The following is an 18,475-nucleotide window of genomic DNA, read 5'->3' as shown; positions in this document are numbered from 1 at the left end:
GTTTAGGGGGGAAAAGAGTGGAAGAAAGACAAAGTCTGCCGGGAGTGGTTTCCCCAGGGATGCGACTGGGGGTGGGGGGCGGCTGGGCTACCCCGCTACTAGGGCCGCACACGCGCAGGCGAGACGGCCGAGGCCGGGGCCGGGTTCCCGCTGTCAGGCTCCGCCCGCCCGTGCCGGGCTGGGTTGGGCTGGGCTGGGCCGGGCAGGGCAGGGCTGGGTCCATCTGGGCCGGGCTCTTCAGGGTTGTGTTGGGCTGAGCCCTCCTGGGCTGAGCCCTCCTGGGCAGGGCCGGGCTGGGCTGGGTTGGGCTGGGCTCGCCGAGGCGGGGGCCGAGCCGCGGGCGCCCAATCAGCGCGGCGCGGGGGCTCGGGCGCTTTAAGCGCGGCGGCGGAGGAGCAGGGACAAAGTCCCCCCCGGCTCCGCGACCAGCATCCCCGCTCGACCGATCGATCGCCCCGGCTGCTGCCGCGCTTCCCCGTTTTGGGGCAGGGACCGGGGCCGGGACCGGCACCAGCACTGGAACTGGGCCCGGGTCCGGCGGGTGGCTTTCCCCTGCCCCTCTGCCGCCGCGCTCCCGCGGGGTGTCCACTGCCGCCGTCTTCTCCTCTTGCCGCCGCCGCTGCCGTTGCGCTCGGCCATGTCGATGCTGCCGTCGTTTGGCTTCACGCAGGAGCAGGTCGCCTGCGTCTGCGAGGTGCTGCAGCAAGGGGGGAACCTGGAGAGGTTGGGCCGGTTCCTCTGGTCGCTGCCGGCCTGCGACCACCTGCACAAGAACGAGAGCGTCCTTAAGGCCAAGGCCGTGGTGGCCTTTCACCGCGGCAACTTCCGCGAGCTCTACAAGATCCTGGAGAGCCACCAGTTCTCCCCCCACAACCACCCCAAGCTGCAGCAACTCTGGCTGAAGGCTCACTACGTAGAAGCCGAAAAACTAAGGGGCAGACCTTTGGGCGCCGTCGGCAAATACCGCGTCCGCCGAAAATTCCCTTTGCCCCGCACCATCTGGGACGGCGAGGAAACCAGTTACTGCTTCAAGGAGAAATCCCGGGGCGTGCTACGGGAATGGTACGCCCACAACCCCTACCCGTCCCCCCGGGAGAAGCGGGAGCTGGCGGAAGCCACGGGGCTCACCACCACCCAGGTCAGCAACTGGTTCAAGAACCGGAGGCAGAGAGACCGAGCGGCGGAGGCGAAGGAAAGGTACTTACCACCTCACCCCACATCCCCTACAATTCCCCTTTTTTTCTCCCTCGGACATGGACCGGGAATCCCGGGAGCGCAGCTAGCACCCGCCGGTGGATGCGTAGGGAACAGCGAAAATACTTCTCTCGCTCCAAATCCTTCCCCCCCCCCCCCCGCCCCTAAACTGCGTTACGTTTTGCCCAAGTGGGTTTTCCACACGAGATTCACCAGACCCCACTCCCCGTCGCCCCACCGCCACCTGCCCGGGGTGCTGTGGGGAGCGACGAGCCCCTCACCGACCTCTCCAAGGCCTCTTGGCCGCCTTTTGTTTGCTGCCCTGAGTTAATCCGGGAACGATACGGTCTCGGAGCTTCCCGGGGAAGCGGTGGAGATGCTGGGTTGAGTATTGCTCGCAATCGGGCAGGGTAGCTGCGAATCTCGGAGGAGAGAGATGCAGCCCCGGATTGAAATAGGAATGAGAGAGAGACACTGGGATGAAGGAGCGATGGCCCGGCCGAGCTACCGCTCCGCACCGAGGCCACCCCGGGCGGCGCCAACGGCAAAACAACCAGCCATGGAAAGGCATCGCCCTACGTTTTGTTTCCTCCAGCAACCTCCCTACCGAGCCTCCTAGAGAAAATTCCGTGTCCCGCTCGTCTCCGGGCCGCGCTTTCATTTTACATTAAAAAGGGGGAAATCCCACTAAAAAATGTCCGACTTTCCCCCTTCTTACCTAAATTACTGGGCTGTGCGGACTACAGCTATTTATGGAGGGGGTAAAAAGAAAGGGGGACGATCCGTTGTGAATATACTAGGGTGGTTTAGGTTTGTTTGGTTTTATTTTTCCCGGTGAGAGGAATCTGCTCTCCCGACAATATTAAACGCGATGAATTTACTGGGAGCATTTAAGCCTATTCCCGGCGTCTCTCGCCTGCCCTAACATCCCCGTTGTGGGGTTATTTTTTTTGTTTTTGTTTTTGTTTTGTGCCTTTTCGCAGGGAGAACACGGAAAACAACAACGCTGCTACCAACAAACCGAACCAACTCTCGCCTCTGGATGGGAGCAAACCCCTCATGTCCAGCTCTGAGGAAGAATTTTCTCCTCCTCAAAGCCCGGATCAGAACTCGGTCCTGCTCTTGCAGGGAAACCTCAGCCATGCCAGGAGCTCCGGCTATTCTCTGAGCGGTTTAGCGACATCCCAGACCCCTCACAGCCTCCAAGGCCACCAGCTCCAGGACTCGCTGCTGGGACCCCTCACGTCCAGCCTGGTGGATTTGGGATCCTAAAGGCCCGCAGCGGCCGGCTGAAGGATCGGGAGAGGAGGTTCTGCTTGGGGACAGAGGCTCTGGGTTGTATATAGAGGACAGCACCCGGGTTTACAGCTCGTCCCGCTGACTCTTGATGGAACTCTCGGCTCCTTTGACACAACCCCCCCCATCGGCTACTGGTCCACTTCCCCCTCTCTCAGCGCCTCCTACTATCACCATGATTTTTATTATATTTTTTTTCCACGTAGCCAAACGCAGAGAGCAGCAGAAACCCACAACCCCTCGACTTCAAACGAGCTGGTCCCAAAGGGAATTACAAAAGAATTAAAAAAATATATAAGGGGCGGGGGGGGGGGGGGAGGCAAAACCCCAACGAAACCCAACCCCAGTTGGATCCAGTTCCACTCTAACAAACCCCAGTGTCGCAGGCGCGGAGAGGGCAGGGGCGGCCGGTGCATCCCTGCTGCTGCCCATCCAGGACCGTGGAGCTGGGATGGAGGCGAGGGAAACGAACGGCTGTACTGAGCCCGGTGCTGGAGCGGGAGGAGGGCGGGGGGTGGTGGTGGTGGTGTTACGTTTACATTTTTCATATTTAGCCTTACCAGAAAGATTTCGATGTAGTTTAAATTAAAAAAAAAAAAAAAAAAAAGGGGAAAAAAAAAAGGAAGGAATTGCAGTATTAGAGTTATACCAAGTGCCTGTGTCTTACCGCGGCTGTGCGAAGTGGTTACCGAGCGCGCTCCCATGGGCCCGAAACTCCGGGTTCCTTCTCCTCGGTGGTGAAATGCAGCGATGTGACTCAAAATTAGAATAAGACTAACAATAATTTTAAAATTTGACGGCCGTTTCCTTCTGAACGAGAGTTCTTCGGCTTGTCCCCGCCAGCTCTTCTTCGTTGTCTTCTCCCACCCGGCCCCGCTCACAGCCTTCCTCCTCTGGCTTGCAGAGAGCCTGCCGTCAACGCTGTCTCTGTCTCGAGTTATTTGTTACCAAAAATCGCATGTGCTTTCAGGTTTATTTTCTATTGTACCTAAGCAATCTAAATTAAACAACGCTGATGGCAGAATACCCAAGCTGTGCTTTATCTTTGCAGGGGCGAGCCCTTGCCCCTCTGCCCACTATCAGCCCCCACCGACGGGCTGCATTGGAGGCTTTACGGGGAAAGCCGATGCTTTCGTAACAGAGGAAGGAAGAAAGGAAAGAGGGCACCTCTCGGTGCAACCTCTTGCGTGGGGTAGCCCCGTGGGAGCCGGGCGATCGGCCGGGAGGGAGCGGCTCGCCCCTATCCGCCTGCGCCGCCTGGGCCTCGCTGGTGCTGGGCCCCCTGTTAGCGTTTTGCATCATTAAATGCGTGTTTATTTAAATCGCTGCCGTGTTTGTTCTCGGGGTCTTGGGCCATGGAGAAATGTCACCCTCTGCAGGAGGGTCTTGCCGGGCCGGAGCGCTCCGTGTCCCTCTTGTTCTCTCCTTGAACAGGCCCGCCTTGCCATTTCCAGTACCCGGGCATCCTCTAGAGTTCCCTGCGTACCATCAACCCGCGCTAAAACGGAGCAGGGGGTTTGTGCCCTCCGTCTCCCTCCTTGGCTCCGGATGCGAGGGAGCCGGGGGCCTGGTGCCAGGGCTACAGGAGGTGGTTTAGTCCTGGCACTGGCTGTCCCCTTGAGGCTCGCAGCCGAGATCTAGTCAGGCTTCCTTCCCCTCTACCTCACCTCGACCCTCTGTGGGGCATGGCGGGAGCAGTGGCAGACCCCAGTCTAACGCGGCTCCGTGGGGGCAGAACAGAGGGTGCAAAACCTGCGCTTGGGAGAACAAACCACGCAGGCGGGTGTGCATCTGCCTGTCTGCACGCATCCAAGGCCGTGGGAAGGGCAAATCCCGACGTCAAAGCGGGAGCACGACGACCCTTCCATGAGCAGCGACCCTGACCCCAGCAGCCTGGCCGGGAAAGCATTTGGAGCCTGGTCCCACAAGGACCTTGAGTGACGGGACTGTCCGTGTCCCCCAGTCCAGCCTCACCATCTGCCCAACCCTGGGACCCTCATCACCATTCCAGAGGGATTCGTCCAGCTCCCAGGTGATCCGCCATGAAGCAGCGCAGCATCTCTGTCAGAAAAGGGAGAACCCCCAGGGAAAGGAGGAAGGTTTTTAGGGTGAGCAGCTGCGGGCTCTGCACCCCAAGGATAGATAAGCTCCAACTCTGCTTGTTTTCCAAACCATGGGCTCAGCGAAGAGGAAGGATAAGTATTGCCCGGGGCTCCAGCCCTGCGTGGATGGAAAGCCAAGCAGGGACTCGCAAACCAGGGCTTATTTTCAAAGCAAACAGCGCAGGCAGGCAGCAACAGGGTTGACTTTCAGCGGTGGGAAAAGGGAAGATCTGCCAAGGAGTGTGTCCCTCGCTCAAATCCCCCATTCTCAGTGCAGACCTGTGGGTTGGGGCTGCTGTCAGACCAAAAGGCTGTTGAGTGGGATTGTGCAGCACAATGTAAGCACACCCCATCACCCCGATCCCTGACAACAATGCCCTGCCTATGCCCCAACCATACATTTCTCTAATAGAGGAATGAAGTCATCAGTAGGAGGATGGTGGCAAGGAAGGATGGAGGAATGCTGAGCCCCCACACCTCTCCCTGGAAATAACCCCCCAGAAGGGCAAGGGGCCAGTGGGCAGGCAGGGTCAGGGAGGACCTGGATCTGAGCCAGGTGCACGTTGCTGAGCTCTTCTTGAATAGGTTTGACCTCGCAGCAAGCTTTTCACAGCAGTATCAGCCTGGGGAGGCAGCCCGCGGTCCTTTCTCACCTCACTCTGCTTTGTATTTCCATCAGGAGTTAATTTGCCCCCCACCCTGCTCTTGCTCACCCCCCAGGACAGATTTCACACTGTGTCCAGGTCAGCCAAAAAAGGGGAGGAAATGGAGAACAGCAGAATGATTAATTCTACCTGCTTTTCCCATGAGTGATCACCTGCTTTTGGGGTCATGAATAGCAGGTAGCTCTCTCCATCTCCAGCTCTGAGAGGCTCATTTGTTTGGTGACAGCTGAGTGACAAGACCTGAAACCGGAGCCCTCAACTTTGCCTGATGTGTGGATAAAACCCTGGATGTTCCCTCAAACATTTCAGGAAATGAAAGTTGTAATGCGATCCCTTGTGCGCCCACATCTCCCCCAGCAACACACAAAAGCTCAAAGGAACCTTCTCGGATTAAATTCAGCCTGAAGAGGATGGAAAGAAAATGGAGAGCAGGCTGAGAAAGCTGGAACTGGCAGGCTTTTCTTCAGCACTCTTTGGAAATGTCTGTCCAAAGCAGGGATTTAGAAAGGTCACCTCCACCGTAAGCACCTCTTCCTCCAACAGAGCCAAATGGGCTTCTCCCCACCCTACCTCCATGTTAGGGGCAGCCAGAGAGGCAGGCGGGCATCTGTGTGTGTGTGTTGTACTTAGAATCCCTGATCAGGAAATTCAGTATATAAAAACAAACGCCCAAAGAGAAAGGCAGTCCTGCTCCCTCCTCCTTATTTCATTTCCCGGGTCACGTTGAGCCAATGTTGTAAGAGCCGTGCACCTACTTTACCCCTGCCCCACTCCACTTCCACACTGTCCCCCAACCTCACAGAGGGGCAGGTATGACCCCACTCTCAGGCCCCACAACCCTGAGCCACGTTCTGCCAAATCCTCCGTGGATGTCTGTGGTGATGAATGGATGTTTGCATAGCTGATGTGTTGAAATGCAGCACTTCCATGCCTGGCTCTCCAGACCCTGTGGATCCCTATCTCCTGTGCCAGAATCCTGGCTCTGTGATGTGTCTGAGAGACATTTGTGCTCCATATCTCTGCAAACCAGGCCTGCTCAGCTAGGCACCAGGGCTCCACTTTAAGCACACAGGTTTAGAAATGATGGCAACTGGGATGAGGCAGGGTGTGTGCTACAGGCAGAACTGGGCCAAGGTATCTGGCCCCGCTGCCTCCTTCCCTCCTGGGTGGATGGTTTTACTGAGCTGCCTGTCACTAGGTAGCCAGCTCCTGCTTGCACTGTTATCCAGCCTGAAGATAAAGTGCTATTTAACCATTGTTTAACTATTATTGAAGTGCTTTAGACTGCAGAGTTTTAAAGAAAACAGCACATGCCTCCAGATAACTCTTCACCCCTGAGCTTCTCTCTCACTTCTGCTTTTCTCTGGAGAGCAGCTCACGGACACCTCAGAGGCACAGGTGGAAGCTTCCCTGTCTGCCTACCCAGGATGCTTCACTGATGTTAATTTTGTATCTCAGGAAGAGCTCACTGTGGTGTGATGCTGCTTGGTGCTGGGTCTCTGTATATGCTGCTTCAAAGCAGAGGTTTTCCTCTGCCCTGTGCACTTCAGATGTCATTAACAGCAGCAAAAGTCGTAAGGGTAGAGCAAACACAGTGCTTGGCTGGCCTGGCTGCATCAATCCATCTTCAGGGATGGGTTTTGCTGATCCTTCTCTGGCTGAAGTCATCAGGTTTTCTGAGGGCACCAGGTGCTGTGTGGGGAGAGCAGAGGTGGTAAAGGCCGGATCTGCAGGAGCTTTGGTTCAGCTCAAGTGTGCAAAGTAACCTGAGACACCATCATCTTGCCCAACTGGATGAGGACACAATTTTAAATATGGAAGCAGAGGAAAATTTGCTTTAATCTTCAGGAAGAGAAAGCACATCACTAAGCTCCCCAGGGATTATCAGGGCTCACCCCAACAGAACCTGTCTGAAAAGAGGGCACTAGGCTGAACCCCCAACCCATGCAACCCCTTATTTCGTTCCATCTAGGCTTGTCACCTAGTGCAGGAACATTTCCTCTCTCCCCATGGTTTCTAGCATTTGCTCTCACCTCCCCAAACTTTAAAGAGCCATTGAACAATCTCCAAAGCATGTAATTCTAATCCTAATAATGAGGTTTAAGAGGCAGATTTAGTTCAATTACAATTTCCTGTTTTCACTTGTTCAGCACTTTTGGAAAGTGCCTCCAAAGGCAGAGGAGCTCTTTTCCACCTCTACCTCAGCTTCTCATCCACAGTCTAGTTCTGCCAGGGATCCGAGTTGCTTTGGTGCAGTGCCATATTTGCTCAGACCCCATGTAAAGATGTGACAGAAAAAGTATAGAAGATCTTCATGCCTGCATCTCAGGATGGAAGAAAGGGGGGAAACACATCTTTTTCCAGTTTAAGGATGGAAAAGCTTTTAAGCTAGTAACTGGAGTGTGTATCAGCCCTGTTCTACATGAGGGGAAACTGAGACCCAGGGAGATGACAGACGTGCTGAAGGTCAGAGCAAGGGCAGATGATGAAGTGGGGAGAGTGGCTGCTGCTTAGTGTGCCCATGTTGCCTCCCCTTATAGTACCCATAATAAGTTGCCGTGGCTTATCATTATGTAATACAATATCCCTAATAATACCAGACAAAACCAATTGACTAAAAAACAATGCCAAACGAGGCCTGTGGCTAACACACCCTGAAGAAATTGTCTCTTTTCTAAAACCCCAAGCAAATTAGAAACAATTGAAAAATGAAATCACATCTGCAAACCATCAGGAGTCTTCTCCTGAGCTCCAAAGGATGCTTGTTCCCCTCTGCCCCTCCCACTGCCCAGTGGTGGTTGGGTGTCAAGGGGACTTGCAGCACTGACACATGTGGGCACAGGAAGGATTTTGTGGTGGTGCCAGGGTATGGCCTTGGCACATGCTTCATTCAACAGGAAGGCTGCATCATGCTAGAGCAAACCAGAGGTGCAGTTAAAGAATTAAGATCTTTATGTCTAATATCCCAGAGCTGATGGGGAAGCAGGGAGAGAAAGGGTGCAAGAGGGAGGGAACACTGGCTTCAAAACTTCTGTTCCCTTCCTGGGAGCCCTCCCGGGCTGGGCAGAGCCTCTGGCATGAAGAAATCACAGAACTTGCCCAAGTGCTTGGCCACAGGCTGCTTGGTCCCCCATAGCTAGAGGCTATCTTTTGACCATCTGGGCAGGGCTTTGCTTGTTTTTATCCTCTGCAGGAGCAGAATTGAAGTGAGCAGGAGCTGGGGACAGTGTATGGGCTCAGCAGTGATCAGCTATGGGGGACACTTCTGTGCTCTGATGTGGTGGCTTCCAGCCCTGTCAACACACAAGACCATTAGTGACTTGCAAATGAGCTGAGATGGCGAAGCCCTGGCCTGCTCCATGTTCCCCTGGATGTTCTGTGGCTGTTTGGGTGCACACTGGGTGACAGCACATGGTGGTTTTATACCACTGGGGTGGTTCAGATTGGGACATGAATCCTGCTGTCCCTATGGTGGGAGGAGATGCTGAAACTTGAGCTTGGAGGAATCTCTTTTGTCAGAGATGTCCCTCAGCCAATGTCTCCAAAGGACCAGGAAGTGCTTGACAGGGAGGTGGGATGATTTCTTGGAAGGGAGAGCTCAGGTGAATGCCACAGGGATGTTGTAGCTGTACTGTTCTCGGGAGACAATGCCTGATGGACAGACACACTGAATGCAACATGTTGGCCAAAAATCTGGTGCCACCCTAGGCTGTACCAATTCCATCTGTTACCTTTGCATGTGGGATCTGCTTCTGAGGCCTCCAGGTCTGAAGTTTAACTTGGATGAGGTTCAAAGACCCCAGTGGGGGCAAGGGCAAATCAGGGCATGAGGAGGTGGAGCTCCAGACTTCTGTCTCTGCTCTGCCTCTGAGCTTCCAGCCTATGAGCAGGGCCTGTGCTGGAGGAGATCTTCAGCAAAAGGAGTTTTGGAGCTCTGCTGTTGCCCTGCTCAACTGTCACCAGCCCATGGGAGCTTGGTCCCAGGGTGGCTGGGGACAATAGTTTGTCCAAAGCCTGTGACAGAAGGTGTGGTGATCACGGTGAGGATAGTCAGCATCTGGTCACTCCCACTACCACACTCTGGCCTGTACCCACTAATGGTCAAATTGAAACCTAAAAGGGAGATGTATGTTTTAGCAGGGAGGATAATCAACACTCTGGAAAGCCTGTAATAATTTTCTGGGAGATGTTTAGCAGGCTTGAACTGGGTCTGTGGCACACCAGATGTCCAGTCAGCTTGTCATAGTGATTCCTTCTGGTTTATAAATGTGTTGAATTTGGTAATCTATCCTAGAGAAGGAAAAAGGATGATATGAAGGGAGATTTCTTGACATTCTCTAAACCAGGTGGAAAAGAGACAAAAGGAGTAAAAGATGTGAACAGGAATGAGACAGGTCCAACAGCAAAGAACAGTTCAACATGTATATTATAGCTCCCACACCACTGCAGGGTTAGCTTCAAACCTAAAACATTTTCCATAAGACACACTCTGATTTGCATGGTGATTTTTCATGGCAGGTCACAGTAATGCCCCAAAGCCCCAGTATGGAGGTCACATGGGCACACTCAGTCCCTGCTGTCCTGTCCCCTTGGGTGGCACACGAGAGCACTGCCCTAGGAGAGGACGATTGCTCAGTGTGGGATGGGACCCCCATCTCAGCACCAGCTGCAGCACTTGCTGTCCTCAAGTGCCTGAGTCTCTGAGTTTGCACTCTGTGATGCTCCACTGGGTGATGTTTTGGGGGCCTTGCTTTGCTCAGGATGCCTCTCTGTCTTCACTCTCTTCTTCTGCCAGGGTTACGTAGCCACAGCTATTTGCTGATGGCCTCCGCGGAAACTGAATATCCTGCCTTTGCAATCGGAGACAAGGTGCCCACGCAGCTGCCAGATTTGAAAGAGGAGCTGGCAGGAGGGGAAGAGGCTAAAATGGGTGCTCTGAGGAAGGGGAGAATCACATCCAACCCAAACTGGGGCCCATCCCATCTGCACCCAGAGAAGAACCATAGTGGGACGGGGGAAAAAAAAGAAGCCCTATTTGGAAGAAATCTCTCAAGACAACATTTAAGCAGCGAAGGGCTGAGGCCAGATTTAAACTGAGCCTCCTGCCCAGTGATCCATGAGGAAGGCTCGGCTGCTCAAACAATGAGCGGGGAAAGAAAGCTGAAATGATGGTCATCAGGAGAACCTGAAACCCTCAGTGGGGAAAATAAATAAATACAGTGAGTGGAGCCTTCCCCATCCCAGCTGAGGCAATCTGTGCTTATGCAACCCTACCCCAAGGCTCCCTATCTCTGTGTACAATCTGGGCTGATAAGATTGTTCTCCACTGAAAATCAAAACCGCAGGGATTCCAGGCGGCTCAGCCGGAGTCAGATTGTCCACCTGAACACCGGGGCACTTTCATGTGGAAATATAATCACAGGGTTATTTTGCTGAAGTAAGGAAAGAAAGAAGTGGGGGAGGGCCCTTGGCTGGTTTGGAGAAGAGTGCTGCACAAGCACAGGATGAGTACAGCACGGCCAGGAGGCCAGTAAAGAGCATCATCTCAAGGTGAGATGTCCCCTTGGGGTGATAACTGCTGCCTGAAGCCCTGTTGTAGAAAAGCAATGGGCTCTTGCCCAAAGCTGACCATTTTTTAGTGAAAACTCCTTGTATTAGGGCCCTGAGACTTGCAGTTCTCGGGCAATAGGCTCACAGACAGGAGGCAGGTGAATGAAAGTGGAAATAATTCTTGCCAGTGAGAATCACAGAATTATAGATTTATTTATTTGTTTAATTGGAAATGACTTTTAAAACCATTGGGTCTAAGTGTTAACCCAACACCACCAGTACCATTAAACCATGTCCTTAAGTGCCATGTCCACCCATTCATTTGAACGCCTCCAGGGATAGTGACTCCACCATCTCCTTGGGCAGCCTAGAGAGGCCTTTAGGGCTCTTCTAGGCCAATTTTAACATTGTGTGTGCGAAACAGCATATGATTAACATCTGCAATAAGTGGGAGACAGCATACATAAACATATACACATTTACATGTATATGGAGAGATAAATACACTTGGTAGAGCCACTCTGCACAACAACCAGCCCAATAAGCCATTGCCATGAGCAAGACATGCAGCATTAGATCTGTGTTTGCAGTTATAGGGTAGACATTGTTTTTTCTGGGTCTATTGTAGTTCAAAAAGCTGTGGGTTTGGGCATGTGCCTCAGTGCCTGGCTAATCAAATCCCTTCTGTACTGAATATCAGATCAGCCCTTCTCTCAAGAAAAAACTTGTTATCGAATCCTGGCCAGCATAGGTTGTTATTTGGGAAGAAATAGAGGCAAGGGACTGTTTGGTGATGCTGGAGGTAGAAGCTCCTTCTGCTGAGGTGGGAATGGGATGGTTGGATCCTGCAGCAGGAGGAGGAGCCTAAATGCCTACCTGAATCATAATGTGCATTTATTTGGTGCATTTAGCACCAAGTGCCAACTATTTGTAAGTTTTAAATGCTGCTGAGTGAATACATATAGCAAAAAAGTCCATTGGGGTATTGGCAGAGACAGGCTGGGGAGCTGGGCTCCCAAGCCCCTGCCAGTTGCCTAAACCAGGGACAAACCTCCAAGACCTTAGTGAAAAACAGTTTCAAGTGCTGCATCTACTATGGTTCTTGGCTTTTTTCTGGGGAACTTGTGGCTGGTTTTATTTCCCTCTGTGCTGCAGGAAAAAACACGTGAGCAAGAAAGAGATCAGCTTAGGAGGAGTCCAATAGCCTGGGCAGGATGGTCTGGATATGTGGTTGTACCAGCCTCAACATGTCAACTTGGTTAAAAACAGAGTCACTATTCCCCCTTCTCTAACATCCCTCCCCAATCCTCAGGTCCTTCCAGTTACCACAGCCCAGCTGTCACTTGTGACAATGCCTCATTAAAAAAGAAATCCATGTAAAAATGTGTTTGCACATGAATTATCTCTCTTTAATTTTGCAGAGGTGCTGTGTTGCCACAGCCATCACTGGCCCATAGACCACAGGGGAGGCAATGGCTGTGCACATACACACGGACACACAGAGACAGAGACACAGAGAGTCATTTGGGTGGCTACAATGAGAAATAAAGTCTGTTAGTTCTACCCATGGGCAATGCATCCCACAGCGGCCATCTTCCTCCAGGGCTTGGTGTTCTTGGCAAAGCTTATGAAATAAAACTGCCTATAATTTTCTAAAATTCCTTAATCCTGCTTATTTTCTCCCTTTCCCCGAGAGATCAGAAGCCGCAGTGGTCTCCTCAAGCTGACCCACTAATTACAAGACATGAGCTCAACCAACTGCTAGCCAGAAACAACATCACGGGACCAAACACCACTAACCAACACCACTCATTTTTTTTGACTGAATGATCACAGCAAATGGCTTGAAAGAAAGTCATGAAGAGCTTGGCAATAATACCCAGCCAAATCAAAGAGAGAAAGAAGGAAAATAACCTTTTCCCCTTCCTTCTGCAGCAATCCTGACTTTCCCTGGATCACTGGCTGGGTATTCTTATGTCTAGGTCTCTCTTGTCTGTCTCACTGTGGGATGCTCTTTTAGGTCTCCCTCTTTTCTGCTTAGCTGCCATTTCCCCCACAAATTTAACCTGATTATTCTTCAGATTAGCTTGAAAAGGTCAACTCCTCTGGCTGTGCCAGGGAGAATGGGAATTTCTAACAGGAGGGTGGCATTTAGCAGAAAAAAAACCTCTGTGGAGAATCAGATCAGACAGAGTCCTGAGGATGCCAGGCTAAAAATAAAGCCTGAACTTTCAGAGTAGTTACAGGATGGGAACAGAGGTTGTGGTGCTTCCCTCGTTATGTTCTTAGCAGGCACAATTGGAGAAATTGGTATAAATTTACTGGCATAAATCAGTATAGTTCATGGGATTCTATTTTTACATTCATGGGTTTGCAGCACCTTGGGTTTCTTCCCTGGTTGGTAGTGGCTTGTGGCTGCACTTTGGGGTTAGTACAAGGGCTACCTTGATTTTTTGTGCTGCTTGCTTCCTCCTGCTTTCCCTGTTTGCAAGCAACAGACATGTTCAGCCTATTGTACCCTAAAAAGTGAATGTCAGATCCCATAGAGTGAGGAGGGGGGGTTCTCTGCACTGAACCCTCACTGAGCACAGGATTGCCCCCAAAAGGCCTGCTCTGTTGTGGGTTAGAAATAATATCCCAAGGTCTGCTTCGTGGCACATGAAACCATGAAAGAAGGTAGATTCAGATTAGATGTGAGGAGGAAATTCTTTACTATGAGGGTGATGAGACACTGGAACAGATTGCCCCGAGAAACTGTGGATTCCTGGAAGTGTTCAAGGCCTGCTTTGATGGGGCTTTCGGCGACCTGGTCTAGTAGGAGATGTCCTTGCTCATGGCAGGGGGGTGGAAGTAGCTGATGTTTAAGGTTCCTTCCGACTCAAACCGTTCTGTGATTCTGTGCGAGATGGTGGGTCCTGCAGCGGGGAACGCACCCCGGAGTGCAGGGCTCTTCTTTTCCTGAGCCCTGATCTGGAAGTGGGAATGTGAGTGGGAGCGTAGCTGTGCTAGGGCAGCAGCTGTTGGGGCAGCTGCGGCGTTTCTGGGGCTGCAGTGCCACCTGCTGTCACCGACGCTTTCTACTGGGGATCCCGATGGCTCCTGGAGCGCGTACTGCGAGCGACATGCCAGGGAGAAACCAGTGTCTCAGCCTCCCCTACCCCCTCCTTAGCATCGGTGCAGAAATGCTTCCAAACAATCCAGTTGAGGAGAAAAATGCCAGCGAGAGTAAGGCACAGATGGGGCAAAAGAATGGAGTGAGATGCACCCACAGGTCTGCCCTGGGCTCCTTGGGCTCACAGGGATTTCCCCACACTGTCACAGAACTCCAGCTGTAGAAAAGCACCCTGCAGGTGTCACCTGTTATCTTCTTCTGGACATTTGGACATTGTCTCTTGCTCTCAGTGTGTCCTTTGGGAGCTTTACACAGTGTTAGTCCAAATTCTTACTGCTCTTTGTTGCTGAAAAAAATAATATTAAAAAAGAGCAGGAAGATCCTTGTTGGGGAAAAAAATGCTCATGAAAGCCAGATACAGGCCAGCCAGCCAGCTTTCAGAAACAAGAAAGTTTGGAGGAAACCAGATACTCACTATAAAAATTTTGCAATTCTTTGTTGAACAAATGTTTCTATGGAAAAGCTCTGTTTACCTGTCACTCATCCTGTTGGCTTGCTGGGAAGCTATGCAGCTGGGCAGGCAATGCCCAGAGGAGAGGAGGGGAGGGGACACAGCCTTAGCAAATCTGGACGTGGCCAGGAGGCCTTGAAACAGAGTGATGATGAGTCCATGTTTGCCTTTCAGCCTTCTACCCATGCTGGGTATGTATGAAACGCTTTAATTTCTCACGGGTAACCCATTTTTGGGAAGGAGGGCTACAAATGTCCTTATCCTAAGCAGGTTGCAAGGTGAAGGGTTCAGCTACAGTGGTGTATGACCACCTAAACTATTGGAAAACTCAGCAGGTCCATACAGAATTACATACATAGAATACATACATAGAATAAACCAGGTTGGAAGAGACCTTCAAGATCATCGCGTCCAACCCATCAACCAATCCAACACCACCCAAACAACCAGTGTTGGTGTGGCCTCACATCTGGAAGTGTGTAGACAGAAAAAGGGGACTTCTGTAAGGAAAAATCCTATCATTGAAAGCTCAGATCTGTACTTGGAACAACTCAATTTCCTCTTTCCCCATAGGAGATGTGAAGTAATGGCGTGTTTTTATCAGTCCTATGGAAGCCCATCGCAGGATCTGTCTGGGATACTGCTGGGCACAGCTTTTGGAGCCAGGGAGGCAGCTGTCTGCCTCTATCTTAGCATTTTCTTACAGTGCCACTGGGACTGGTATGGGAGAACCATGGAAGGGAAAGGCCAGATTTGAAACCCACCACTTGGACCCAGACAAAATGAAACAAGGAAAGTAAAAGCAAGGGAAAAGTAAAAAACAAGGGGAAACTTGGCCACAACTGCTCCTTTCACAGGCTCCTTGTGCTGGGTCATAAGAAAGCAGCCCACAGAGAGGCAGGCATGTTACCATCTGTGGTGCTGAGTCCTGGGGAGCTGTGGAAGGGGGCCAAAGAGAGAGCAGATCCTGGAACTCAGCCTGTGCTGCCTGCCAACGTGTGCTGCCAGAAGTGGGAAGTGAGGAAAGTAACACATGGCCTCCCCAGCTCCTCCACCACTGGCCTGGGGTGGCACAGGAGGGACTTGTGGGCTTGTGCTTGGCTGGGGTGAGCCATGCATAGAGAGTACAGGGTTCTCTTCCTGCTCTGCATCCCCTTTTCAGCACCCAGTGTTGATTTGGATGTCTTGTTCCTGAAAAAGCAAAGGGGTTTGGGGCCTTCACCATCCTTTGAATGTCTGGCTCTTAGGGCTGGTGTATCACATGCTGCTCTTGGTGGCATCCTTCTGTTCCTTGCTCCATCATCATGTACTCCCGAGCTTGCTGGGAGACCTTCCCCTCTACAACCTGCACCCTCAACACATTTTGTGGGGACTGTCCCTTGCTCTGTCTACCTCCAGCTCTGGTTTTGGCGGGAGCACGTCATCGGCAGCTACAGTATTGTCATTTATGAGGCTGTGCTGACAAATACCAGCCAAGTCTCGGCAGGGATGTGTCTTGATCCTCCACTATCACCCATTTTCATGCTTAAGAGCATGTTTTGGATTCATCCATCATTTGGGTTGTGTAGTCCTCATCCCTGGCCTCTTCACCTCTCCTTTCCTCCTGAAGATGGTAAGTGCCTCTTCAGTGCATCTCTCTCCTTTCTCATCTCAACAGGCCAAACATTCACAGCATGCCAAACTGGCAGGAGGTTTGCTTTCTTGGCACATGGCCTCTTGGCTCTGCATCCAGACTGATTCCTTTTATTTTTATTGTTTTATTTTTCCTGTCTTTAAAATTCACCATTGGTTTTAATTAGGTGGCTGGGGACTTGCAGGTCTGGTGAGACCAAAGGACTTCCAAGAAAAGGAGATGAGAGATCTGGTGCTGCAGGTCTGGTGGTAGTAGTGCCACAACACAGCCTGTGCAAAGACAGCTCACCTTGCTGTCAAGAGAGGGGAACTGCTCTGAAACAAGGGCCAACAGGTAGCTATAGCGTTTTCTCTTATTCCAGCATGCTTCCAGACTCCCTGCAGCTCTTGGAGCTCCACCATGGAAATGCCACTTCAAAGAGTCAGTTCTGGTGCCAGGGTGAGAGGAGCATTGGTGGCAGAGAAAGGCAATGGGGATAGATTCCCAGCCCTGGGCAATAGGTGAAAAATCAGGGAAACTTTGTCCTGGAGGGGGTTAGATCCTCCTTTCAGAGAGGTGTTTTTGCAGAAGAGCCTGATGATTAACTTGGAGAAAGTGGAGGGAGGTCCCATCCGTTCTGTGGCTTCCTGGGAGGTATTTTTAACTAATCTCTGAATGCCCTCATGCCCAACTCCAAAATGGCCTTCCTTCAGAGGGTTTGTGCATCTCATGCTCCCTGCCCATAAGTGTTGGCCAGGTGTAGAGTCCACCATGTACAGTCTTCCTGCTGTTAGTTAATTCCTTGGGGAAAGAAAGAAAACAAAAATAAACTCTTTATTTTCTGCTGTTGATTCCATATGTTCTAGGCCTGAAATGATGAAGAGCCTCCAGGAATCTGAACCAACAAACGATGTTTCAGGGGTTTGATTTTCAGATGTTTCATCTCTGAATACAAATACTGGAGCAAGTGAATGGCTCTGAACTGACAAGATTTGCACAGTTGTCCTGAGACAGTTCCCAGGATAACCAGAATCTGGCTTCAGCCAGCTCATCACTGATGTAGCGTGTCCATCTTCTCACTCCACACTTAGGTTGAGCAGATGTGGTCCCCTGTGGTGAAGGCACATTATACCCAGAATTATGCCCTGGATATTGAAACTTGTCCCAGCATGTGAGGACACATAGCCCTCCTTTCCTGAGAGGAACAAAGGCCAAGGCATCAGCCAGGTGGCGCAAACAACTGCATGCACACATCGCATGGGATTGTGCTAATACCAATTATAGGCATAATTCACACTTTCTATAGGCTAAAGCTGGTTGTTTACAAGAGTGCTCATTGGTCAAATCCAGTCTCGAGGAACTTAAAAGTATTACCCCAACTTGTAAACAAGTTGCCCTCTCTTTGTCCTCTTTCTCTTTGCTCGAGCTACCAAGCTCTTTGCCTACACACCATAGCCTTTGCTATTAAGTTCATTGCTAGTAAGTCTTCCCACTCCCACATGCAAGCAAACTAGCAGCCTCTGCAAGACAAGGAGAAGCCAGCATCTGGGAAGGCCTGTGGAGCCTCAGCCCTGAGAGTCTCTAGAGGAGGGACCCTCGCTGAAAGCCTGAGAAGCGACAGCGTTGTACTGCCAGCCCCACTGGTCAGAAGACGAGCCCGCCGTGTCTTCAAGAGGACTGGACCCCTGAAGGTAAGATTGCCCAGTTGATGGGGAAGGGACTAGTCGAGTCCAGCAGTCCAAATGTCTGCTACAGACTTACGCAGCAGACTAACAAACTGCACAACCCTGTGTGTCAGCTTGGAAAGCAGGACCAGTGCCCAGCCGTTGTGGGGGAGAAGAGGAGCCACCACTTTCGCTGCTCTGTGCCCTGTGAACCCCAGAGAAATCTAGAGCACTGTCCGTGCCTACGCTCCAAAGCCGGGACCACTCCGAGAGGGTCCCGCCCGCTCCTTCGAGCCAAGCAAAGCGGAAGCCGCCGCTCTGCGCAGCCCTCTTCCCCGTCCTCACCGGCCCGAAGGTCGTTGCTGCGAGGGCCAACCCCGTCCAGGAACCAGCCCTACCGGCCCTGCTGGGCTGACCCCGCAGGACCGATTCCCTGTTGTCCGGAGGGAGTCACCTGAGTCCTGCGAAGGGAGCCTGCCTACCAGCTAGCCTACGTTCTGCCCCACTTTTGCTGCCGCGGGACGGACAAGGCTGCCCACCAGCCGCTCTGCCGCAGCCTAGCAACTAACCTTGCTACAAACAAAGGACACAGCGTACTTTCCAAGCGCTTTCCACTTACTAACATTCAGTTCAAAGCACCCGCGCCTAGCAGCATAACATTTCCAGTTCAAGCCTTTGACACATTGTAATACTCTCTAGCGTCCCGCCGAGTCGCCACCTCGTGGACAAGCGGCGGAATTGCACCATTTGTTCCATCAATACAAATTAA

At 51.9% G+C, this 18,475-nt stretch overlaps 1 protein-coding gene across 1 annotated transcript; it reads left to right on the top strand.

The window, feature by feature from the left end:
• The first annotated feature begins 205 nt into the window (after nucleotides 1–205).
• Nucleotides 206–2,793, top strand: LOC104303159 (homeobox protein SIX1). Its single transcript, XM_009903758.2, has 2 exons — nucleotides 206–1,197; nucleotides 2,178–2,793. Exons 1-2 carry the CDS (start codon nucleotides 638–640, stop codon nucleotides 2,464–2,466), a joined length of 849 nt encoding a protein of 282 aa, XP_009902060.1. The 5' UTR covers nucleotides 206–637; the 3' UTR covers nucleotides 2,467–2,793.
• The last annotated feature ends 15,682 nt before the right edge of the window (nucleotides 2,794–18,475 follow it).

This window comes from Dryobates pubescens, chromosome 5 (genome assembly GCF_014839835.1).
Source record: "Dryobates pubescens isolate bDryPub1 chromosome 5, bDryPub1.pri, whole genome shotgun sequence".
NCBI lineage: Eukaryota > Metazoa > Chordata > Aves > Piciformes > Picidae > Dryobates > Dryobates pubescens.
Note: the sequence above shows the minus strand (reverse complement) of the source record. Positions and strands in the feature narration are given on the sequence as shown.